This window comes from Podarcis erhardii, assembly GCF_964252035.2.
Source record: "Podarcis erhardii genome assembly, chromosome: 8".
NCBI classification, from domain to species: domain Eukaryota; kingdom Metazoa; phylum Chordata; class Lepidosauria; order Squamata; family Lacertidae; genus Podarcis; species Podarcis erhardii.
In genome coordinates, this window is record NC_138499.1 from 82086810 (window position 1) to 82113241 (window position 26432).

The 26432-nt window shown below is 41.9% G+C and overlaps 2 protein-coding genes across 7 annotated transcripts in view; both read left to right on the forward strand.

Annotated features, from left to right (window-relative positions):
• Positions 1–25261, forward strand: part of TMEFF1 (transmembrane protein with EGF like and two follistatin like domains 1) — a 75546-nt gene extending 50285 nt beyond the window's left edge. For both annotated transcript variants that reach the window (XM_081872847.1, XM_081872846.1), the window contains exons 5-10: positions 2157–2253; positions 11047–11195; positions 12733–12798; positions 17633–17756; positions 19469–19627; positions 23907–25261. In XM_081872847.1, the coding sequence (XP_081728973.1) occupies positions 2157–2253; positions 11047–11195; positions 12733–12798; positions 17633–17756; positions 19469–19627; positions 23907–23991 (680 nt within the window). In that variant the 3' untranslated portion in view covers positions 23992–25261. The remainder of the gene's footprint in view (positions 1–2156; positions 2254–11046; positions 11196–12732; positions 12799–17632; positions 17757–19468; positions 19628–23906) is intronic.
• Positions 1–26432, forward strand: part of MAJIN (membrane anchored junction protein) — a 267643-nt gene that overhangs the window by 83786 nt on the left and 157425 nt on the right. For 2 of the 5 annotated variants that reach the window (XM_081872810.1, XM_081872821.1), the window contains exon 1: positions 7854–7982. The exons of 2 other annotated variants lie outside the window; for them this stretch is intronic. In XM_081872810.1, coding sequence (XP_081728936.1) covers positions 7869–7982 — 114 coding nt within the window. In that variant the 5' untranslated portion in view covers positions 7854–7868. Of the gene's footprint in view, positions 1–7130; positions 7983–26432 lie in introns of those variants that run through there. One more of the 5 variants, XM_081872826.1, reaches the window with a different exon arrangement.

A 26432-nucleotide genomic window follows, 5' to 3' on the forward strand; every position in this document is an offset into this window, starting at 1 on the left:
ATTGATAATCAGTATGCACTATTCAGCTAACTGCCATCTGTCTGTTACGCACAACAGTTGATTGTGGCAGTTACAGGTTGGGATTGGTATAATTCTAAGCATATATACAAATTTGAAATTGTACCTTTTCCACTGTGTCCTCCACATGGGTTGTATAATTTTATTATTATTATTTTTGAATCTGAACCAGTGATACAACTGGCCAGATTTGTACACCCCGCTAATTTAGTGTGATGTACATGAGCAGGGGGACGCGGGTGGCACTGTGGTCTAAACCTCTTGGGCTTGCCGATCAGAAGGTCGGCGGTTCGAATCCCCATGACAGGGTGAGCTCCCGTAGTTCAGTCCCTGCTCCTGCCAACCTAGCAGTTTGAAAGCACGTCAAAGTGCAAGTAGATAAATAGGTACCGCTCCGGCGGGAAGGTAAACGGCGTTTCTGTGCACTGCTCTAGTTCACCAGAAGTGGCTTAGTCATGCTGGCCACATGACCCAGAAGTTGTCTGTGGACAAACGCCGGCTCCTCGGCCTATAGAACAAGATGAGTGCCGCAACCCCAATGTCATCCACGACTGGACCTAATGGTCAGGGGTCCCTTTACATGAGCAGGAATGAGCCGCAGTGCGTCTTGGGCTCAGGTGCTTGCTTTTCGCTTTCACACTTTGTTTTTTTGTCTCATATGACAAAAATTTGACTACTATTAACTGCTTTTAGTTTCAAGCAAGCTGACTTCCAGTTGTGGATTCTGAAGCTGACTGGCAGCAACTAACCATAGTTAGGGTTAACCACAATTCTGGATCCAGACAAAACAGCAAACTTTGGTTAACTAAATATGGAAGCTGTGCCTTGTACTGAATCAGAGCATTGGTCAGTATTGTCTATATTTACCTGAAATGCCACATTTCCAAGGCAGGGGTCTGGAGATTTATCCTGGGACATTCTGCATGCAAAGCAGATGGTCTACCAGTGAACTGTAGTCTTTACTCTGTGGCTGTACCAATAAGCTACTGCAAAAACTTCTGAGTTCCTCCTTTTAGATACTTGAGAGGAGAGAGGACACACCCAAGTCTGAGGCTTGCTGCAGCCCATGCACATTCCAGTACAATTTAAACCATGGTTTAGTGTGACATGTGATCACTGCCTCAGATTAATGTATAGGGGAGCCGGTGTAGTACAGTGGCCAAGAGTGGCAAATGTGGAAGATGCCAATTCAAAAATGTGCCATTGCTACAAACTCACTTAAGTGGCTTCAGACAAGCCGCAGTTTCAGGCTCCCACCCAGAGCTCATTGCAGAAAAGGCAGAATATAAATGTTACAAATAAATAACTTTTTTTAAAAAAAATGTAACATGGGAATAATGACACTTGCCTACTTTACAAAATTGCTGTAAGTATTGTAAGATAATTTATGTGAAACATTTTGAGCACTCAAAGATGTTTAACAATGGTAGTGATAAATATTTCAAACACTGAAATACCAGTTTTTATCCGTCATGCTTGTGCTGGTGTAAATCTGGCATTTGCAAGGTGCTTTCTGCATAAAGAGCTTCTCAGGTGTTTGTGGTTTCATTCAGCACGCCCAAGCTTAGTTCTGTCCCCAACCCCTGGTTTATAAAGCAAAAGCACTTGCTGCTTTTGGATAATAACAACCTGGCATCCATTGTATTCTTGAATATTTGACTGCAGAGGAAAACTTCAGTATAACGATCAATTTGCAGTAATATATGCATGTGAAACATTTCCATTTTGTCATTCGGAACGGCAGCAAATTCAGATATTTAGATTAGGTAGCTACCATAGAGTAAATTGCATCTGCTGTGTACCAGCATGCAGGTTTCTTTTATCTCCAGTGGCAAAAAGTTTGAGTATACAAATCTTTTAGCTAATGTTGTGAGCTGGTGTAGTATGGCAGAAAGAGCAATTGGGTAGAGAGGTGTGGGGTCAGCCCCCCCAGTTGGGTCATGAGGCTCACTGGGCTGGCTGTGGGTTAGTTGCCATGTCTCAGTCTCATCAGACACCTTGTGAGGACAAAACAGGATGACTCCATGCAAGCCGCTTTCAAGGGAAAGTGTCAATAATATGAAAATGTGTTCTCTCTTGCTGTTGTTTTATTTTTATTTAATTAAACAATACTTTGTGTTGGCTTGATCTTGCTCTAGAATATGAAGGATCTGGAACTGAAGTTCAAAGAAAACATTCCAAGTGTGGCGTTTGCAAGTATAGGGCTGAGTGTGATGAAGATGCGGAAAATGTTGGGTAAGTCATGATAATGAGGAGGAGGAGGTGGAGGAGGAAGATGTAGATGATGTATTTGTTGTATCCCATCCATCTGACTGGGTTGTCCGAGCCACTCTGGGCAGCTTCCAACATAAAACACAGAAACACAACAACACAACAACAACAGAACAGAACATCACACATAAGGGGGACAAGTGACTCTTAGGGGGCTGTGTGTTGGGGGAGCCATTTGTAGCTTCATGGCCATATGTCCTTGAGACAAATTGGGGGGGGGGCGGTCATAGGCCAAAGTGGATGCAGGAAATGGCTATGTTACTTACCTTTGAACAGTACGCTTTATTCCAGCCATGCAAAAGTCAAATGTTCACCTATATTTAAAGAACATGTGCTTTCCCACAGTCTATTGAGGCATGCAGCCATTATGGTGGAGCAGCCTCAGCTCTGCATTCTGGGTTTAAAAGCATCCTTAGCAAAGGTTGCAAACTTGCATTTTTCATTCTAGGCAGTATTCTGTAATTAGACTGTCAGAGGTACCGCAGCACATTACATTCAGCACAGAAATATACACAACTTTATCACTTCTATTATCTCGGCAGATTTTTTTTCTCCTTTTGGTGCTTTCTTTTAATGTTTATTGGGCTGATTAAGAGAAAGATGTGAATTTTGAGCAGGTGGTTGTCATGAGCTGCACAGCACGGCTGGAAAATTAACATTTGGATAGATTCAAATTAGTACAGTATGTGACATTCCTGCATATAAATATGTGAACAATTCCTGCTGAGAAAATATCTCTAAATTATAATTCATCCCTGTTTTTTTATTTCATAAATAAATAAATGATAACGTGGGGGAAAGGAAATAACTTACTTCCATCAAGATCCTCCAAATACACAGAAGAAGCATCTTGATAATGTGTATTTCTTTAAAAAAATCTCCCTTATTGTTGTTGGCATCCATCTGTCTTGAGAGACAATGGAGTATACCTCCAGGGGTGAAGTCAAACCTCTGCATTATTAGCACCAAAGTCACCTCCCTGGGGCACAAGCCTGGGCAGTGTATATGGAGGTCCTGGGCTGCCCAGAAGACAAGGACCCCTCTCTCGGACTCATTGATGTGGTCCAAAAGAAAGCAGAGCAATACATTTGGCATCAACTTGGCTGCAGGAGTTGCCAGAAAGAGTTATGCAAGGGGCCATCCAACAGTCTTAGAGATTCCACTCTGGTTTTGTGTAGGGTTTAACTCATCAGCTTTTTTTGCAAGGCAGCAGAGGCTTAGGATCAGAGCTGTCCTTCAAGATTGGCTACCTTCCCAGGTCAATGGGCCCCATCTGCTCCTGACTTCCCTCTACAGCACATGCAGAAACCGCCTTCTTGACCGTTGGATCCACTGTTGGATTGCATTATTTTCAGTATTATGAGAGTGATGATCTGATTTTCCTAACATTTATTTTAAGTGGAATCCAACAGAACCCTTCCCCTCCAGCTGCATGCCCACATCAACCTGCATAATTCCAACCATAGCATGTACCGCAACCGGACAGCTGTCCTTGGGCCACACTATGAATTTTGGATTTAGAGACAGCAGAGGTGTGAGTTTTTCCAAGTGGAGTTTGATCATGAAAACAGGAAAGAGAAATCGGGAGAGAAATATTGCCAGCAGATAAAGTAATGTAGCTTTGTCTGCTACCAATTGTGTGGCTAGTCATTTCAGATCAATAAATTCAGCCTTCCCGGCCATAATTCAACCATAACATGTGCCCAGAGGTCAGCCCCTGCTTGTCCTGTTCAAATTGGGGTGGAGAGGGTGCCGTTTGCAGTAGAGAAGCTTTGCTCATTAATTGGTATTTATCTATTTATCTGGTCAGACCTCACCTGGAGTACTGTGTCCAGTTCTGGGCACCACAGTTCAAGAAGGACACTGACAAACTGGAACGTGTCCAGAGGAGGGCAACCAAAATGGTCAAAGGCCTGGAAACGATGCCTTATGATGAACGGCTAAGGGAGCTGGGCATGTTTAGCCTGGAGAAGAGGAGGTCAAGGGGTGATATGATAGCCATGTTCAAATATATAAAAGGATGTCACATAGAGGAGGGAGAAAGGTTGTTTTCTGCTGCTCCAGAGAAGCGGACACGGAGCAATGGTTCCAAACTACAAGAAAGAAGATTCCACCTAAACATTAGGAAGAACTTCCTGGCAGTAAGAGCTGTTCGACAGTGGAATTTGCTGCCAAGGAGTGTGGTGGAGTCTCCTTCTTTGGAGGTCTTTAAGCAGAGGCTTGACAACCATATGTCAGGAGTACTCTGATGGTGTTTCCCGCTTGGCAGGGGGTTGGACTCGATGGCCCTTGTGGTCTCTTCCAACTCTACGATTCTATGATTCTACAACTGTCTCCTGCCAGCTTTGTTTTTCCAATCGTACATAGAGTTACGTTTCAGACATGGCTTTGGAGCTGTAGGGAAGTACTAGTAATTTGTGTGGTTACACACACATAACTAGGTGCACTTAATCCTACTTCTCTTGATCTAGAGATCTTCAAGCGTAGTTAACAGAAACTTTATTCAAACATTGCCAGTAGTCGTGCAGCTGCTGCTACTCAACTCTAATTACATTTGAAGGAACATGTGGATGAGGCTGGTGGTTATGTGGTTATTTTGGCAGTATAACAACAGCATAGGATGCAAGCATGCTGTCGATTCCCATCCTTCTGGTCCTTCCAGTGTTCTGCAGAGCAGCATAGGAAGAAACTTACAAATAAGGTCTGAGCATTTTTCTCTCTCTCAGTCCTTTAGCTGCATTGAATTCTCCCTCCTTGATGGAAGTAGAGGTTTTGGGAGGAGCTATTTCATGACTAGAGCGACAAAATCTTTAAATGTGTGCAGAAGTGTATCCTAAGAATTAGGTTTCCTAGCAAAGTATTATAGTAAATCAGGTGCTTCGCTGTTTTGCTTTGACACATGTTATTTTCCAGGCATGCCCTAAAATTGTCCAAGATATTTGATTTGCTATTTTTCAAGTGCAAGGAGGTTTTTCAAAAAATGATTAACATTATCACAGACTGAGCAGATAATGATCTAGATTTTTTTAATCACTGAAACAATTGCCACTTGATATAGACTTGCTAAAGCGTTACCGGAACTTAAGAGCCACTGGTTTGCTTTCTGCATATGTATTTTTAAAAAATCCAGCTGTGCCAAGAACAATCACATCACATCTTCCTACTGCTCTCCTGAACACCAATGTAAATATGTTAAGTTTTGTAAGGGTCTCTGGATGTTCTTATGTAGAGTGTTGGCTTGGTTACAAAAGCAAAAAGTGCAATGTCTGACATATACAAAAGCCAAACAAATGGCTCTGCTCCAATGAACTGTGCAAACAATCCCACACGTGAAAGGTCTCTTTGGGCTTTGTGTTTCTCAAACATCAACACCCCCCCCCAATGTTGGCTAATAAGATCATTCTTGAAAATGAGGAGGCTCGCAAAAGAAGCTTGCGATGTGATATGGCATGGGAGTCTTGTTCAAAAGGTGGAATCCAGACATCCCACTGGATATACCAGAGGACAGTCATCAAAGCATGCATGTCTGTATGTGAACTAGGCCATAGATTTCTCTGGTCAGTTGGGAAACGCTCACAGATTTTGGGATGCCCCCAGAAACTTGACTCATGCTGGCATCTGTTTAGAGATCCTCTCACATAGCTGTTTGCTGAAGGGATGGAAGAGTGCTGTGAGCTTTGATGGTGTTAATCCATTAGGAGGCGAGGGTGTCAGGTTACCAAGACTTCTACCCACAAAACAAGTTGATAAGCATTGTCAGAGCTAAACACTTCAATATTTGGGGGGTGGGTGCACCCAGTTTGTTAGAACTAGAAGTTCCACGTGTGGAATGCAGCTTTCCCCTCTGACTGACAGAGGGCTGTGGGGCCTTATCCAGAAATGGTCGACCTGAACTTCAATGTCCCTTCAGTAATGAAGCTGAGTGGGTGACCTTCAGTCACCTAATCCCCTTTCAGCTGAATTTACCTTACAAGATTGTTGTGTGGATTAATTAGAAGGATTGACTCTTGTCTCAAACTCCTAGGAGGTTAAGGAAGGTTGCAAATGCCACGAATAAATATGTTTCCTGAGAGATATTCTTCTTCTTAAGCTACATGTTTCTCTGCCGAGGTCCATGTAGTCGAGCAAGGCAGCTTTCTTCCATGCTTAGCCAGAGTGACCCCCTGCAAATGGGCATTTGAACAAATTGTGCCACTTTGCTTAGTGACCTGTTGTTTTCAATTACCCTTAAATGACACTGACAGGGTTGAACGCCACAGCTGGAAGCTTGTGACTGGACGTATCCATGGCAACCCTTGGGATGGAACATCACCTCTCTCAAGGCAACTTTGGTTTCCTACTGAGAGGAAGAAGCTAATATTCTAGTCACAAGCCACTGTGGTTTTAGGATAGCCTGCTGTGGAAATTCCACTTGACACCGTTGCGATATGTGGCTTTTGGTCTTTACAGAGGGAAAGCTACATCTGTCAAATCTAGCTCAGGTTTTTTTCTTCAGCACCTGTGTCAGCAACTAATATTTAATTGGAGGGGGGGCAGCTGTCTTTTCAACTGAGCAAAATTTGCCCCACCCACTTATTGACTCCCACAGCAACTCAGACTTCATACATATCATACATTTAAAGCGCACACATCCAAATTCTGGGAAATTTAGTTTACCCCTCACAGAGCTACAGTTCCCAACATCCTTAACAAATTATAACTTCCAGAATTATTTGACAGGGTGCTTTAAATGTTTGGTGTATATGTAGCCAGTGCTCTTTAAACCCATTTCCTCAACATTGAACAGCCAGAAGATTTGGCAAAACTCTTCCTGTATGGGATAATAAAGGGAGGAGTATTCCTACTCTTGCTGCCTGCAACTTAACCAATTCCTGATCCGTAAGTTGCAAATCCTTTGAGAGCAAATATGGATTCTGATGTTACCTTGGAGCAGTATCAGTCCAGACCAATACTCTGATAGTTTAGACCAGGGACATTCAGCTGGCTGGCTGCTGGCTAGATATGACCCTAGATCATTTATCTGGCCTCTACTGACCCCACCAAAATAATGTTTTCAAGTTAGGTAAGAAATTAGTACTCCATAGCTTGATGTTGCATCTCCCTCTTCAATTATGTATATAATACGCAAACATTCATGTCATTAATGCTTCCCACCCAGGAAAATTCCACTGGAAAAACGGTTATGTCCATAAGGAGATGGCAGTATTGAATCAGTTGTTCATGTGCTTCTAGCCTGCACTCTTTATAAAGATTTGAGGAGTGAGATTATTACCCCTCTACTACTGTCCTTACCAGGTCGCTCAACCATTGCTACTGTGTCCTTTCTTCTAGCAGATCAAGATGATCAGGTGATAGCAAAAACTGCAAGGTTTATGGCGGGGGCAATTAGAATAAGATCTATTATTTGATTATAGATTTAAACCTCCAAAATGTATTTTGTACGGTTAAGTTTTTACCTCTGTCTTCAGTACATTTTATTTTATTCTATTTTATTCTCTTTTATTTTATTGCTATGGCTAGTGGCTGATGCAAATAAAGATTCTTCTGATCTGAACTTCGCATCCAGGCGTTCTGAAATTATGTCCCATAGAGAGCAGAAAACATATGTGCTCTGGCAGGTGGTGCTGTGGTCTAAACCACAGAGCCTAGGGCTTGCTGATCAGAAGGTTGGCGGTTCGAATCCCCGTGACGGGGTGAGCTCCCGTTGTTCGGTCCCTGTTCCTGCCAACCTAGCAGTTCGAAAGCACATCAAAGTGCAAGTAGATAAATAGGTACCTCTCCGGCGGGAAGGTAAACGGCGTTTCTGTGTGCTGCTCTGGTTCGCCAGAAGCGGCTTAGTCATGCTGGCCACATGACCTGGAAGCTGTGGACAAACGCTGGCTCCCTCGGCCTATAGAGCGAGATGAGCCCGCAACCCCAGAGTCGTCCGCGACTGGACCTAACGGTCAGGGGCACCTTTACCTTTTTTTTACCTGGCTCCTTCTCCCACTTGGAGGATAAAGGACTGATGTGCTCAGATGTGTTTATAGGAACCCTGTACAATCAGGTCTCACCATTGCAGGGAATACTGTAACTGTGTCCAAACAAATGCAGTTACAGTCCTATTCAGACCTTCCTGCTCAACATATGAAGGTTGGTGGTGGAGGGGAGGACCATTCAGAGTACCTGAATGGAGCTCCTGTATGCTCTGAAACCGTGAACCTTCACTGCTAGCTTGTGGTTGGCCTCTGTCTGTGTCGATAAACAATCGAGTGTGCGAAGTCAAACCACCTTCCAGGGGCGCAAGCCTGGACAGTGTGTATGGAGGTCCTGGGCTGCCCAGACGACAAGACCCCCCTTTGCTGATGTGGTCCAAAGGAAAGCAGCGCAATGCGTTTGGCACCAGCTTGGCTCAGGAATTGCTGGAAGGAGGTGTACAAGACACCATCCAACCGTCTTAGAAACTCTGGATTTGTGCAGTGTTTGCTCCTCAGCCTTTGCTTCTCCCATAGATGTCCCACAATGCTAGATAATGCCATCTTTATTCTGAAGCTGATTACTTCCAGGCCTCAACTCATTTCCTGGAAAATGGAGTAGACCTTGCTGTGCCTGTCCATAGCTGTAGGCCTGCATAACTATGGTGGCTCTGCAGCATCTGAATAAACCCTGTTTTTGGTGTCCCTCTAAGATGGTTGAATGGGTCTCAGGTACCTGCCATGATGCAATATGCAGTTGTCTTTGGCGTTATTGAGGAGGTGGGGAATATCGGAAGTTGTGCAAGGCTAGAGGCACTCTTGACCCCTACACCAGGATGCTGGATGCATAAGCTTTCTCTTTTGCAACTCTCTGTTACTTGTGAGATGAAACACTCTGCTGAAAACCCTTCTAGTGGTTTAGCTGAATGCAATAGGAAATAATCCAGATTGCATGATCCTGTTTTTCAGAACAGCATAATCAAACCAATGTGACAGGGTTTTGAAAAGCATGAATGAATGCTTTTGTTACTGCAGCTTTCCCCCTGCCCTGCAGCAATAAATTTATTTATTTATTTTGCTTTAAAAGAAAACCACCACCACCACTTTTTCCTGACTTATAGGAAGGAACAGAAATTTATACTGTTGCATCTTCTTCGTAATGGTTTTTCAGCAACGACAAGATCTGAGGTGTCCCATAAGGAAAAGCCACTTGGGAGTCAAGAAAGAGATTCCGTCTACCCTAGATTGGGGGGGGGGGGGATACAAGAGAAAACTAAATAATTGACAATTTGCAGCTTTTTAGTGGCACCTTTTGTCTGTTGCCTAGTGATACCCTGACAAGAAAAATGTGATGCATTTCTTTTTTTAAAAGCTGCATTTTTCAGTCTACATTTAATTATTATGGCTGGTATTCAGCTAAAAAAATATGGGAGCAGAACAACTTTCACTTGCATAATTGGACTTCCCCCCCTCCCCACGTCCTACATTGTCCCCAACTCTGCTCTGAATATAACCCCATGATCCAGATGCACTTAGTTCCATTGAAATCAATGGGCAGCAGTTACTTGTGCATGGGCAGAGTGCTGTTGCACTTAGGATCTGCTTGCATGTTTCCCACAGACATCTGATTAGCCACTCTGAGACTAAATGGGCCATTTACTAAATGGACCATTTCTCAGACATTGAAAGATGATAGCACTGATTCCGGAGAAGGAATTCATGCATGCTAAGAGGTTTTTCTGTGTAGTCCCACCCCTCTGGAGCCAGTCCTATTTGCCTCTGAATACCAGCAGTGTTAGAAACTGAAAGAGGAATGTCTAGAAGTACTTTTTAATGACATGAATACAAAGCTGAAAGTGAATGAACTGCAGCTAAAATCTTATGTTCCTTTTTCACATGGTCCATCTGAAGTGCTTGTACAAAATTTTGGCCTTGCACAGGGCACCATATTGTGGAAGATGACTAAAGTCTGTCCTTGGCACCTGTATCACTTTAGTGGACAACTGATCACCAAAGTGATCTGCAAGTTGGCCTTGAAATCACAGGTAGCCTGGTGGTCTAATGTCAGTGCAAACTAGTGGACATCTCTAGGAGGATGGCCACAGGAGTGAGAGTGGCTGTGAGTATTATGTGCTGCACTGTCGGGGCCATGGGTTCAAGGGTGCATTTTAGATGCCTTGTCTCACTAATATTATTAAATGAAGTATGTGTTTGTGTTAATGAGGACTATGGTTGCCTTTTATGCGTTTCCGAGCCAGTGCGTTTCCGAGCACAATTCAAAGTGTTGGTACTGACCTTTAAAGCCCTAAATGGCCTCGGTCCAGTATATCTGAAGGAGCGTCTCCTCCCCCATCGTTCTGCCCGGACACTGAGGTCCAGCTCCGAGGGCCTTCTGGCGGTTCCCTCACTGCGAGAGGCCAAGTTACAGGGAACGAGGCAGAGGGCCTTCTCGGTAGTGGCACCCGCCCTGTGGAACGCCCTCCCATCAGATGTCAAAGCGATAAACAACTACCTGACATTTAGAAGACATCTGAAGGCATCCCTGTTCAGGGAAGTTTTTAATATGTGACATTTTAGTGTATTTTTCATCTTTGTTGGAAGCCGCCCAGAGTGGCTGGGGAAACCCAGCCAGATGGGCGGGGTACAAATAATAAATTATTATTATTATTATTATTATTATTATTATTATTATTATTATTATTATTATTTTATACACAGCATGCAGATACAAGTGTGCCACTTGTACAAAATGCAGAGTGCTGAATTAATTGGTCCTCATCCAACTGCATGTTTGTGTCAATAGGTGCGTCTGCAACATAGACTGCAGCGGCTACAGTTTTAATCCTGTTTGCGCATCTGACGGAAGTTCCTATAACAACCCATGCTTTGTTCGAGAAGCATCTTGCCTGAGACAAGAACAGATTGATATCAGACACCTTGGACACTGCTCAGGTACTCCAAATTTTATTTTCAGTAGAAACCGATGTCCACCAGCAGACTGAGAAAGGGCAAATTGTACAATTGCTTTTTCACGTCAGAGTTAGAAATAGGGTTCTGAATTAGGGTTTTGCAGAAGCACAGAAAAGATGCGAAGGATTGAGTTGCCTAAGAGGTTCAATTTTCATCAAACGTGTGTGTGTGTGTGTGTGTGCATTTCTGTGCTCTATATAGCGTCTTGTCCCACCCATTGCAGAATAAATTAAAAATGGAGAATATACAGTAGACTTCAAAAGAAGGGAAATCATGTATATCTGCTTAAAGTGCAGTTTATATAGTTCACAAACTTGTTTTGGCACAGAATTGTGATAACCCACCCCAATTTTAAGTGCAGAATACACACAATCCTGTTTCCAATAAGTTCTTTTTGCATAATAAATATGATTTGTTGCCCACAGCCGGTGATTTTCAAGACAGACTGGGTTCTGCTGCAAGGATCTAACATTTTTTAGAAAGGCAACATTGCTCTGATTGGGTATTGTCTGTGACACCATTGAGAATGAAGCACATGCTGTTGTGTGAACTTTATTTTTTAACAAAAAGATGTCTTTAGTGGTTCTATGCTCTCCTGCTGTGCAGTTTGAGCACTGGAGCACTCATCCAGCAAAAGCTGCAAAGAGCAGCAAGGCTCCTCCTCTTCCTTTCACATTCCCACAACATTTGCTGGTGGTTCAGGGCTTAGAGGAATATCCAAGGATAAAATGCAGTTGGGTACACTTCAGTGCCCACACATAAAGGCCCAGTGTTCCACAATGAAAACTGCATTTACTATCAAAATGGCTTAGGAGACTTGGAAAAGAATAGAGGTATGTTCTCACGGTCTAGGGTCCTCCAGGCTATCTGACACAGCCACAAGGTTCCCTCTTCATGAAAGGAAGATAGGTGGAAGAATTAACAGAGAGAGAGAGAGAGATTTAAGATGGTGAAGTTTTTAAGAGGGTTACATTGCAGAGAAAGGCCATGCAGTTTTCTATGTTTCTGGCACTAGTTTATAGCCTGCTGTTGGAGACTGAACATAATCTTGCCCTAATGGCTGTTTCTGCACCTAGGGGATTTGAAAGAACAAAGTTGTGATGCTTGGAAAATGAAAGTATTATTATGGTAGTATTATGGTAAGAGGAAGGAGTGTCTATGTTGTCCAGGCATCACACCTCATACGCTGAGGGTTGATAAAGTATCACAACCAACCTTAAAACGTGATATCATAACCACATTTGTTCACTACACTTGACTCCCCTTATCTAAGGAGACGTACCAAATCTGTGGAATGTTTTGCTGCTTTGTTTCCCCTTTCTGCATCTCCTGGAGTTCAAAAATTAACCCACATACAAGAAATACATAAGGGCAACTCTGGACAATATTGTCTTCTTAAGCTGCATGAAAAATACAGTGTTTCACCACCTACTTGCTGTTCAGTAGCCTTCTCAGGTATCAAAATAATACAACAAAGCAATAAATATCTTTGGTTCTTTTTATGGTTTTCCTCAAATAGACTCCGACGACACAAGCTTATTGGGGAAAAAGGATGATGGAATGCAGTATCGGCCGGATGTGAAAGGTAGGATTCTAACACTGGACCGCCCTTCTGTCTGCAGCGCTAGCAAGGATAGGTTGTCAAAGCAAGTTTTTCTCTTGCAGGATGGCAGTTCTCGCAGGTACTGATGAAGACATGCACATTGCTGTTCTTTAAGTGCAGAGAGAAGCATTTCCTTCCCTCCAGAAAATATTTATTGGAAAGGGCATAGACATCCTTCAATAATTGAGTTAAACCTGTTAAAATAACTTGCCGCCTCCAATCTGTTTCAAAGCAATGCATTTTTGCTTGAACAAATACCATTTTACAAGCACTTCTGATGGCCTTGGCAGTTTTGCGCTGTGTGTGATGAGACATTTTGTATAATAAAGCCATTTTTATTTATTCTGGAAAATTTAGCATATAAATAGTCTTAAATGAACTGATGTTGTGTTCCTTTTGCTCCACGAATGGAGTTATGATGTTGTTCTATTGTGCCCAAGCTCTCATGTGTTTCTTATATTAATGCTAAACACTCCCCTGTTATTAAACACGGAAAAGGAAGCTTTCATGTATTGTTCTGAAGGATGACTTATTCCTACAAAATAGATTTCCTGTGTTCTGCACTTCAGATTTAAAGGTGACTTTTAAAGCTGGCAGAAACTAAGGAAAGAAACCATTTCTACAGAAAAGCAATTTCCTCCTTCTGACACTTTCTCTCTCCCCCTTTTATTGTTTATTGGATAAATTTGTGCTAAAGGAAAAGGAAAGAGAGAAAAGCCTCTGGGCTTGTTTGAACTTATCTTTGGGGCAGTGGATAGAGGGACATTTCTGTGTGGGCACATCAAAGAATCATTCCCATTTCTGATTAATTGAGTCTGGATTAACTAATTATTACACCTTGTCCATAAACTGAAAGTGTTAGCCTTTACCCAGTCTCTTTGACTTTCCGTCTTGCATCAGAACAGGTAAGGGGCAACTTACCTGTCTTAAGCAATCTAGAATATGCGTTCAACTGTTTTGAGCAGAATGATTAGGTACAATATACAAAAATCAGTATAAATGAAAAATAACTAACATATTGGGAAAATAACAGCTACTAGGAGATCCAAAACATAGAAATACAGCGGACACTACCAGATCCACACACCAATTCTACAAGTATGCATTTATCACTGGGACAACAACACTCTCACTTCAATGCCTATTTCCCCAAGTTCACACAAAAAGGTGGGGCAAAATCGCACACACTCCCCATGCCTGAAATTCCCTGCTCTTACCAGGGAGTGCTTTTAATCTTTCCATCCCTGCTACAAGCCAGTTGAGATTGTGGCCTTTTCCACTGCACCTCCCATTTTTAAGATAGGAGAACCTAATAGATGAAACCAGGATAAAACTGACTGGAGCGCTGTTCTGGTTCTGCAGTTTCTGACTCTCTCTGCTTCCAGGCCGCTTTGGTTTGCCTGCCTTTGCATCTCCTGAGCTAAAAGGCCTTCCTCTTGAAAGATCAGCATTCAGATCCAGTACAAGCTGAAACTTCAGTGGTTTAGCTGCTCTGTAGAACCTGTCAACCTCTCTTTTATCTAGAAGCTTGACCTCCAAGGTCTATTTTGGAGCCTTGGGATGTCTGTAATTCCTGGGAACTTAACTGAAAGGATTTTTTTGCTGGGTTTTTCTTCCGTTCTGCCCCAGTTAGCTTCTCCTTGCTCTTTCTGCTTGAGATAGAAACCTGGGAACCTGAGAGGCATTTGCTTGGAAGCGGGGGGTGGCGGAGGAGGAGGAAGAAGAAGTTCACATTGCAGACGCAGACTGTTATGCAAGGTGGGGAGAGGGGATACCTTTCTTAGTTAAACCCAAAACGCAAACCAGGCTGAAAATTGTTTTGCCTACCATGTAATTATCATCTGTTGTGCAGGCACTCAAGCCGGGAGGAGGAGGGGACAACAGAGAATGCAAAGTTTTCATCCACCAGAACATAGCAGCAATGACTATGAGATCCAGTTGTGGTTTCTGTCTCCGAGGTTTTCAAAATAGTTTGCTAAACTTTAAGGGGGTCACAGCAATTGACTTTGGAGTTTGCTGCTTTTTAAGAAGACATGTTAAGGCAACTTTGTAAATCACACAAGTTTCTGGCTTAGGAGAACATCTTGCATCCTGCCCACCCCAAACGTACATTCATGAATTATTCTACCTTTTCATTGGTGGAACTTAATAATGATTACAGCAGCAGTAGCTAACCTGGTGCTCTTCATGTGTTTGACTCCCGACTTCCATCATCTCCAGCCAGTACAGCCAGTGGTCATGTATGATTGGAGTTACAGTCCCATCAGGAGGACCCCATGTTAGCTACCTCTGGACTAGTGTTACATATATATCTGTGCTTTTTGCTAACCATAGTTAGCTTCAAACCACAGTTTGCAACCAATGCCTAGGAATGGGTTTTGCAAACCACGGTTCAAGCTAACAACCATTTGGGAAAACACTGCTGCAGATGTAGCACTAATTGCGTTTAAGGCCTCAAAATGACAGGAAAGGGGGAATTGGCCTACAAGTGGGGAGAAGGAAGGAAGAGAAGTGCCTACGCAGTGTTCTTGATCTTCTTATCATGGCTCTATTTGCAGAAGTTTCCACCTGAAGTGTAGACAAGATGTAAGAAAGGGAGCCAGCTTCGGGGCAGGATATGTCGGCCTTTTACTAGTCTTTCTTTCTTTCTTTCTTTCTTTCTTTCTTTCTTTCTTTCTTTCTTTCTTTCTTTCCCTTCGGCAGGCCTTCTTACCAAATAAATAAGTTCAATTTTGTTTGCATGTTATTAAACAGCAGAAGAGAGATTTAGTTTGCATATTATTCAAATATCACAGAGTGTAGTGGGAACAGAAATAGAAATGTTAGGAATTCCTATATTTTTATAGACATCTGTCTCCCCAGCCAGGATATAGATCAGTTTGGTCATGCTTACAGACCCTTCTCCACTTTCTTATTTAGAACTTAACAATTAACAGCAATTCTGGGTCATCTTCAGAGGCCCTCTTCAAAATGTCTCTACTGTTTTGAGGTTAGGCAGGTGGCGACCAGGGTAGGATATTTTGGTGACGGTGTCCTGTTCTTTGAATGCTCCCCCTTGGAGTTTGCTCTGCTGTCATTTCAGTACTAGGCAAAGACTTCCTTGTTTTTCCAGCTTTTTTCTCATTACGGAACTGTTGAAATCCTGATTTTTATCTACTATTTAAAGTTTGTATTGTAAGGGATTTTACATTCCAGATTTCAGTACATTCATTTTATTTCCTGAGAATTCATTATAACATTGAATAACAGTAGTATGAATTTAATATTACAACATGAGGCAATAATAAAACTAATCATTTTTAAAAGTATTGATTTAAAGGGGATGATTGATATAATTTTTTTGTTCCCCCTTCTAATTTAAAGTTAAACCATTTGATAAAGTTGACTTCCATTCCAAATTGTTTCATTACTGAAGTCATAGATTTCTTCAAGGCAGTCGAATGCCTTTATGCAGCAATAAATAGAAAGGTGGAAAGGTTAATTATCTTTAGAAGTCTGTAAATAGAGAATTAGGTCTATAACCTAATTCTTACATTCCTGTTCTAATAATTATCAGTTTTGTATCAGGCCCAAGTCTGTTTGATCCATGTTAATGTAATTCTGTATGGTTTGAAGGGGGGAGGGGGGAATTAATATTGCTGTTACACTGATCCAGACTGTATTGTAGAAATCCGTCCAAGAGTATAGCTAACCTGGATGTCATTTTCTGAGTGAACATTTAACATAATTCTAACAGTGAACTATTTTGATTATATATTATTTTACTATCTGAATCACATTTAACATTTATTGCTCTGTTGAATTATCCAGAGTCCTTCTTTTGTATCTTAGGGATATTCCTTTGGGGAGAGGGCCCTAAGAAAGGCCCTAAGACGAAAGGGTTTTCCGTTTTGGAGGCGCTTCGCAAAAGGAATTTCCCTATGGGCTTGCTTCGCAAGACGAAAATGTCTTGCGAGTTCCTGCGGGTTTTTCCCCCTCCCCCCCCCTTTTCCTAAGCCGCTAAGCCGCTTATCAGCTGATCCGCTGATAAGCCGCTTAACAGCTGATCGCTAAAAGCCGCTAAACCGCTAATAGCGCTAATCCGCTAAGCTGTCAATGGGCTTGCTTCGCAAGACGAAAAAACCGCTATACGAAGAGCCTCACGGAACGGATTAATTTCGTCTTGCGAGGCACCACTGTATATATATACAAAGTCATCTAAGGATATGGCTGTTGTTTATATGGCAGTGGGCACAGATAGAGAACCTTTTTGGCTCCGTGAGCCAAATCCTTATCAGGCTAAATTTGACATCTGGGTAGGGCTGCCCACCTTTCAATTGCCTGACAACACAGTGATGCCCAGTGACCAGGTCCTTTGAAGTATCACACACAGCTGATCCTTGGGCGTCGACCTTTCCCTTGTCAATGTGAAACTGAGGATACACTTTAAAGCTCCCAATTTTGCATTGGCAGCCACATGATATCAGATATGGCATGAGGTGTGAGGCAGGTGGGTGTTGTCCTGGAGAAACATCCTCATGGGACATATTTGAACTCCTTATGGACCCCTTTCAATAGTTAAATACTGCTGTGAGTGAAAAAAAGGATTTGTTTGTTGACGTCATAGCCTGCTATTCCGCCAAAAGGTACTCAAGATGGCAAACAACAATAATCCAAGTACAATAAAATATAATAAAAAACAATAACAGAGCAATAAAGACCCCCCCCTCCAAAAAAAACCCCAAACCAAAGCAGGCAAAACACCAATGAAATCAGTAAAGTTAAGCAGCTTTTAATCTTCCTTCAATTTCTACCATTCTTCTGTTTTTCCACAAAGATGCAAGTGATCAAAGAGAAGACATCTACATTGGAAACCATATTCCTTGCTCGGAAAGTTTTAGTGGCTACTGCATCCATGGGAAATGTGAATTCATTTATTCTACACAGAAGGCTTCCTGTCGGTAAGTCAATCGACCAAGAAGATTTGGAAATTGGAAATTTGTGCTCAACTCCACAATTAGCGTATTCATGATGATCCAAGCAGAAACAGCCATCTCTGAAGTTCCCCCTTTCCGAGTGAGCATCAAATAAATTGGGTTTATGCAAGCCCAGTTTTTGTTCTTCTTGTTTTTATTAACTATTTATCGACTTGTCACTAGATCAAATGAGTGTCACATTCTATTAACATGGAATGAATAAATTATAGCAATATTCTCTAAATATAGCTTGCTATACTCTTAACCTCTGTTCTATTCTTGTCTGTTGCTAAGTGAACAATATAAACCCTTGGATTAAAACAAAATGAGAGGGGAAAGTTATAAAAGATGGCATAATTCATTTTCATTTTGGTGCAGCTTTCTGGGTATGAGACCGGCATTGGCCTCTGTAGAGCTGTTTCTCTGCTCTCCCCACCCTCCACAGCCTGACAAGCCATTGCTAGGCACTAGAAATGGTTGAACAACCTGGTGCTTGCCCCCAAAATCAGTCGGGCTCTTTGAGTGTTCCTTTTGAATGCATGAGGGACCCAAATGATGCCAGCTTTCTGTTGCTTACTACTCCACCTTCCTTTGCTCAAGGAAGCCACTTTGGGGAAGGAAGAACAAAGCTGTAGTGGAGAGTTCTGATGAAGACAGAAGAGGTCCATAGATTGGACCTCTTTCAGAGAAAGTGATGCATCAGTTCCCAGGAAGGATCTTGGGGATGTGTAGATGGACCCAGTTGTACCCAGTGGCAAAAGATGCTGCCCAGCATTTCTTGCTCTGATGGAGGAAGTGCCCTCAGATCCTCTCATCAGCTACCACTTCCCCATAGTGAGGTGTCTCTCATCCCCTTGTCCTTTTGGAAGGCTTTGAACCCCAGCTGTCCAACACCTGCTAACAAAATCAATGTGTGCAACCTTCTCGAGGGGGGTGTACCTGTGTTGCTTCCGCATTTGCGTACTGCCCACCCGTGCTTTAAATTCTCATCCCACCCCTTCCAGGTACAAGAAGTCTTTAGGCAACTTGAGAACCTTTAGCAAGTGAGGGAGGAGGGTGGGGAAAGGGGACACGAAGCAGGGTCCAGTTGATCCCCCATACAGATTTCTGCAGCAGAATGGATTCTGCTTTGAAAGTAAAAGAGGAGGGAGGGAGGGAGGAGAAATCCTTGTTGTACACACACTGGAGCACGTTTCATTGTGATCTTCTGTTGATCATCTGTGTCCAGAGCGGTCCTCAAAGCAGTAGTGGGACTGCATTTTATTTTGATAAACTTTGAAATAGCTGTTAAGTCCTATGCAATTCAGGCTTAAATTTTTAGCTTAAATGTCAGACCAAAATTCTAACCACATAGAAAGCAACCAGGATTTATTTATTTTTGTTAAGGCTGCAGGAGAAAATAATCATGATAATCAGACTGGTATAAAACTGGCACAAGTAGTCTAGGCACACCCTAAAAAAATTGTCTCCAGCATTTTAAATTGTGATGGTCCTCAGTTACCATTTATAACATATAGCTCTGTATCTTAAAATTTAGATGACCCTTGTGTGCTTTTTCTCATGCTTTTATGAGAATATGTGATTTGTTGCCTTGAGTCTTTCACTGTTGTCTCACAGTTGCAGTTCAGCACTGTCTGTGTAATGGCCTGAACTTTGAATAGACACTTCCTCTAAAAACATTCTCTCTTCTCTTCCAGGTGTGAATCTGGATACACAGGACAGCACTGTGAAAAGACGGACTTTAGCATACTTTATGTTGTCCCGAGTAGGCAAAAACTCACACATGTCCTCATTGCAGCAATAATTGGAGCTGTCCAGATTGCCATTATTGTTGCAATTGTGATGTGCATAACTCGGTAAGTTGCTTGGGGGGGAAGTACAATGGGTGCTTTTCACCCTTTTTAGAAGTTCATGACTGCCACAGTTGGAATCTTATTGCCATATCTTTTAATGGCCCTGATTCATTCAGCTTCCAGTGGGATTTATGGGCCTACAAATTTGATTCAGCAGGATTCAGGTTTGAAAGGCGATGCATTGGATAGTAGAGAAGACTTCAAGCTGGGAGCTGCTGTGATGTAGTGGCTAATTGTGTGAGCGATGGATGAGTCAGGCTATTTCTGGTTCACATCTCAATCACACACTCACTAGATGGTCTTAGGCAAGACACGGTTCTTTGTGCATAGACACAAATCTGTCACACAGAAGCCATGATACCTTGCAGAATGTTTTGTAAGAATTGCTAAGATAAAGTAATGCTTTGAACACCCAAAAAAAACTTGGTGTGTCTAGGTAGCATCTCTCTAAGGTATTTGCCACTATGTGTGCAAGTGTTGACATTGCATGTAGCGTTTTGGCACTGAATTCTGAGCCTGTCAAAGAGGAAATTTTCACATTATGTCCCCTCCTTCTAACTCTGTATGTACCACAAAATCTGCTGAAGATCTTTTCATATCAGAGTGGAATGTTGGCTGCTTCCTTCTGGCTCAGCTCCAGAGATGGATTAGGCACGGCAGAGAGGTAGAGAGGAAATATTTCCTCCGGGATATGATATTCATATACATCTCTCCTTGTTCCTGTTATACATGCCATGGCCTAAAATACTTCTACAGGACCATTGCCTATTCATCCATACCCATATCAAGGATGGCATTCTCTGCATTTATGGTCTACTGGCTTACACTGAACTAGCACCAGTTCTCATGGTGGAGGAACATCTTGAGTTCCTATGTGTCACTAGGAATGTAATGTCAATATGGGCCTGGGGTTCTAAATATAGGCCATTATGTATAATGTCACTTCTTGAAGAATCATTCAAAGCCAAGCCATCATGTCCACCACACATGCAATGGTACACGCCTGGTAGAAGTGAGGGGGACATGTCTCCCTTTCATCATGCAGATTGGAGCATTGGGTTGGTCCTATTCATTCACGTAATTTTTGTAACTAGGTCTACGATTTCGACAATGCTACTTTTATTGGTTCCTCCCAGACTAAAGAAAAACTAAAACCCACAAACAAGGTAGCCAACAGGATGATAACTTCTCAAAATAAGATTCTGCTCGTTACCTCGTAAGGAAATGTCCTGCAGCAAAAGGTCTTGGTGAATTAATCATAAGGCCGCTAGATGTTTGGCATTGTTAAGTTTGCTGGGTGGGATGGAACATTTCCCCACAGTTGGCTGTATCACATGTCAGGGCCTGGAAGTGGCAACAAATGGCCCAAGACAGTCTTCACCCCCAGTTATTGAAATCAACATGATATCAAGTCAATAGAAGAGTTGCAGCTAGGCAGAAACGCACCCACCAACCCATCATTTAAGATTTGGCTGGAACTTGTACAGTGGTGCCCCGCAAGACGAACACCTTGCAAGATGGAAAACCCGCTAGACGAAAGGGTTTTCCGTTTTGAAGGCGCTTCGCAAAACGAATTTCCCTATGGACTTGCTTTGCAAGACGAAATGTCTTGCGAGTTCCTGCGGGTTTTTCCCCCTTTCCCCCCCTTTTCCTAAGCTGCTAAGCCGCTTATCAGCTGATCCGCTGATAAGCCGCTAAACCGCTAATAGCGCTAATCCGCTAAGCTGTCAATGGGCTTGCTTCGCAAGATGAAAAAACCGCTATACGAAGAGCCTCACGGAACGGATTCTTTTCGTCTTGCGAGGCACCACTGTAGTTCTTAATACTATATGAGGAGTGGACTGCATTCTGGGAGCAAAGCCAAAATGGGCTAGTATAAAAAAATGAAATGCAGAGAGTTTGGAAAACCTTCGCTAGTGCATAAAATGGGATAACATCATGCTTGCTGCTGCACTCTGCTGAAATCCTGAGTGCTTGGCTCTAATGAGGCAGCCTACGAGTCCTGGAGCAAGCAGTACTAAGTTGCTTTTTCAGAGGATTAGAGGTAAAAGGTTTAGATGTACTTTGCAGCCTGATCATACGGAAGTCAGTAAGTACATGTCTTCGATCTTGACATCAAGACTAAAACACGAGTCCAGAAAGACTCCAGTAATAGTACCTGTGCAGGTACATCATAGGTAGGTTTTCTCAGACCACGTTTATGAGCCCACTGAAAAGATGCAGCTTAGTCCCAAGTAAACTGCATCTAGGAATACAACCTTAGTCTGTCATATTTGACTCGGCTTCTCATAGGTTATTGTATTTTAGTGTTTTGTTGGAAGCCGCCCAGAGTGGCTGGGGGGACCCAGCCCAATGGGCGGGGTATAAATAAATAAATAAATTATTATTATTATTATTATTATTATTATTATTATTATTATTATACCGGCCTTTAGGTTTCTTAATCCGGCACAACATGTCAGCCACATATGGTTATCAAGGGAGAAAGGATATTTTGTTAAGCTTCTGTGCTGATAATCATGGTTAAAATGTTTTCAGCATGATTCATAGAGGCTCGTTGGCTAAGAGATGCTTGATTTTTTCATCCCTCAAAAGTTTTGTTTGCCCTTATTCTGAATGGCCCCCTCCTGTTTCCCCAGCTGTTAATTTTGGGCTTGGGCGAGTCAGAGGCAACTGGTGCTGCCCACATTAGTCTCTTCAGTCAGAGGGCCAAGGAATTGGTATGCCTTAGCTAGGGCAATATTTCCAAATAGCCAAGAGACCATTTTAATCTTGGTGCATCAAGCTCAGTGCCATTAGTGGAACAATGTTGTATATGTTAAATAGAATTCGGTAGCTTTGCAGCTGAACCATGACTGCAGTTTTCTTTGGCAAAATGGTAACTGCTGCTCAGCCACCCTACCAGGTGGGTTATTGTGAGAGGAAAAGGGGAACAGGAAGAGGAAAAGGTGAGAGGAAAAGGAAGGGTGGACTAATGGAATAAATATATACAGTGGACGCTCGGGTTGCGAACGTGATCCGTGCGGGATTCACGTTCGCAACCCGTGCAAAGCGCGATTTAGTGCTTCTGCGCATGCCTGACTGCCGAAACCCGGATGTAACCCGTTCCGGTACTTCCGGGTTTTGGCGGTCCGTAACCCAATAAAGCGCAACCGGAAACAGCTGTAACCCGAGGTATGACTGTACACAACTTCTATCACAGCCAACTTAGGCCATGGTCTTAAGCCTACATCAGACCACAAACGGGTTGTAGCATCTTCTGAGTTAAACTGGAACTGCTTTTTGGATTGAGATGAAGGAATTAAGACAGGTTTTCTTGTAGGGGAAAGCGGCCATTTAACCCATTTACGATTGATGTTACAGTGTGCGTATTTTGCCATATTAGCTATGGTACCTTTCGTACTGGAATTTAAAATGTAGGGTGTGGTTTGCTTCTGAGAACCTGGGCAGCTGCTGTGGGTTATCACTGTACTAGGCCATATCGAGACCAGATGACAATTTTTCAGTTTCTGTATAAGATTCCTCCCATGTGACTGCAAGGGTCCCTATTTTCCAGGGACAGTCCCGGGTTTACAGAAGCCATCCCAGTTTCCGATTTTATCGCAGAATGTCCTGCTTTTCCTCAGGACGTCCCTGTTCGTCGAAGAAATGTTGGAGGGTATGGCTCCCATGCGGCTAAATGTGCAGGTGGAAGCTGTTATGTACTGAAGTTCTCACCCTGGGCCAACAGGGGATACTGTAGATAGCTATGCAAATGAAGGATCGAAAGTGACGTTCAGTGATTGGATAGTTTGTATGCAAATGAAGGATCGAAAGTGACGTTCAGTGATTGGATAGTTTTAGAAAGTTGTTACAGTAACAAGGTACTGGAGCTCTATATAAGCAGGCTGACTGAGGCCTTCAGTTCAGTTCTGTTCCAGCTTACAAATAAAGAGCTGCTTTGGAGAAATCGCTGTGTCGTCTGCTATGTCAACCCACAACTTAACAGAAGCAGTCTGCAGTGTACAACTTGAAGCACAAGCTCCCTTTGCTTCAGCCAGAGCAGGTGCATGACAAACAGTGTGATTCTTAGTAGTGCCTCTGGTGTGTAAACCCCAAAGCGACAACACGTGTGGCTTTTGCAGCAGATGTCAATGATGGATGATGCAGCCTTTTATGTTCTGGAGGCTTTTGTATGTGAATTAATCGTGAAGTAGTCTTTTAAAATACACTCAGTTAATAAATCATTTCTCTTCTCCCACCCCACTCCCTCCCTCCCTTCTTTTTCTGGTTCCGGTAACAGGAAATGCCCAAAGAACAACAGAGGACGACGGCAGAAGCAAAATCTAGGCCACTTTACTTCAGATACGTCATCCAGAATGGTTTAGAGCAATTTTTATACCTACAATGCCCATGTGATGTACAATTTTATTATCTTTTTTTAAAAGAATGGAAATATTTATTTCAGAGGCCTTATTTTTGGACATTTTTTTTTTTAGCGTAGCTCTGTTTTGTTTTATTCCGAAAGCAGCTGACAGCAATGGACTGCTCTAGTAACTTCTCATTTCATGATTTGGAAGATGCGGTAGTTTATTTCCTGTATTGTATCACATGGTTATAATAATAGACTTGTGCTTTACTTACGGAATGTAACATTTTTGGGACCCGAGACATTTCACCAATGGTTGTAGAAAAAGCAAAATGGATCCCATCCTGTTTCTTAGCAAACAAGGCATGACATAAGGGTAAAGATGTTTACAGCGTACTTTTCTTACAAGGAATTAGAAGACACTGTGTTTAAATACCGTAGATATTTAAATGTTTTTGAATGTTAGTAACTGATTTTTTTAGACACTGCCAATCGCATGACTTGTGAAGATGTGTACTTGTGTGTAGTTGTTACATATTTATAACGGGTTGAATTCAGACTAATTCAGTTTCACTTAATGCTCATTGAAATCAGTGGAACAAGTTAGTCATAACGATTTCAGTGCAACTAATTTAGTCTAGATCCAGCCCAATATGTATGGACTGGGTCAAAGCACCACCGTCTTCATAAATATTTGACACTTTATTTTTAAATTGTAAAATAATGATGATTATGATAATAATATACATTTCTGAATTTGAAAGCTTGCCCAGTAGAGCAAAGGGCATTTGCCCTGCAGAAACAGGTCTTGGTAGACTTGTGTATTTTTTATTTTTTTTAAGTTATGTTTAATAAGCAAACTCACATGATTGGGATTAAGCCTGTGTTGGTCACTATTTAAACTGCTTTCATACTTATTACAGTTTTCTAAAGAGGATACCTGTTTTCACATCAACAAATAAAATTGTATAGTCTTTGTGATTAAAATGCAAAAAAGAAAAAAAAATTAAATACCATAAAAGATTTGAGCTCTTGTCTAGAATACTTTTCAAGAGCTAAGAATGTGTCTCATGCAAATAAAGTCTGCTGGTTGTAGTTATTATATTAATAGGATGTTAGTAGTTGTTTGGAAGATCCAGAGCTAAAATGTAACTAGGGTGTGTTCCAGCTGTTCAACATGTAGTTTTAGGCTTTCCAATTCTGCATGTAGGATTTAATAATTTGTTCAATAAAAAGGCTTTCAATATTTGAACTGGAAAGAAATATCAATACAATGTTTTCCCACGATATTTAATCTGTTCTGAGTCTGTTTATTCTTTACTGGAAGGTTTGGAAGATAGTGGCAGCACTTTTTCATATTTTTTTTTTTAATAAATATTTATTAATATTTTTGAATACAAATACACAAATAATAAACAATCTTACTTCCAACGCAACGTAGTTTCATCAATTCTTTGGACTCCCTCACGTCTCCCACTCCCATTTTCATCGTAAAAGGTTTTTCCAAGCAAATTATCAACTTGTTTACGGTCTTATATCCACTCATTTAAATATAATCTAGCAATTCTCCAAAAAAATTATGTTTTCTTTAATCTCACTTATCATCGAATTCAAATCTAGTTTAGTGGTGGCCAATTTTTTATAATCTAGCATCCTTCTTAACATTCAACCAAGTTACAATGTTTTTGTAAATACATCTTAAATTTCTTCCAATCTTCTTCAATCCTCTCTTCTCCCAGGTCTCGGATTCTGCCAGTCATCTCGGCCAGTTGCATATAGTCCATCAGCTGCATCTGCCACTCTTCCAGTGTGGGTAGATCTTGAGTTTTCCAGTTTTTAGCAATGAGTATCCTTGCTGCCGTTGTTGCATACATAAAAAATGTTTGATCCTTCTTTAACACCTTCTGGCCGACATACCCAGGAGGAAGGCCTCTGGTTTCTTAGTGAAGGTATACTTAAATACCTTTTTCAGTTCATTATATATCATTTCCCAGAAGGCCTTCACCTTAGGGCATGTCCACCAGAGGTGAAAGAATGTTCCTTCATTTTCTTTACATTTCCAACATTTATTATCAGACGAATGGTATATTTTGGCAAGTTTAACTGGGGTCATGTACCATCTATATATCATTTTCATTACATTTTCCTTCAGAGCATTACATGCGGTGAAGTTCAACCCAGTGGTCCATAACCTTTCCCAGTCCTCAAACATGATGTTATGCCCAATGTCCTGTGCCCACTTTATCATAGCCGATTTAACCATTTCGTCTTGCGTATTCCATTTTAACAGCAAGTTATACATTCTAGATAGTACCTTAGTCTTTGGTTCTAACAATTCTGTTTCTAATTTCGATTTCTCCACCTGGAACCCTAACTTTTTGTCATTTTTAAAAACTTCTTTAATCTGAGCGTAATGTAACCAGTCTTGCACTTTATCCTTCATTTTCTCCAAACTCTGCA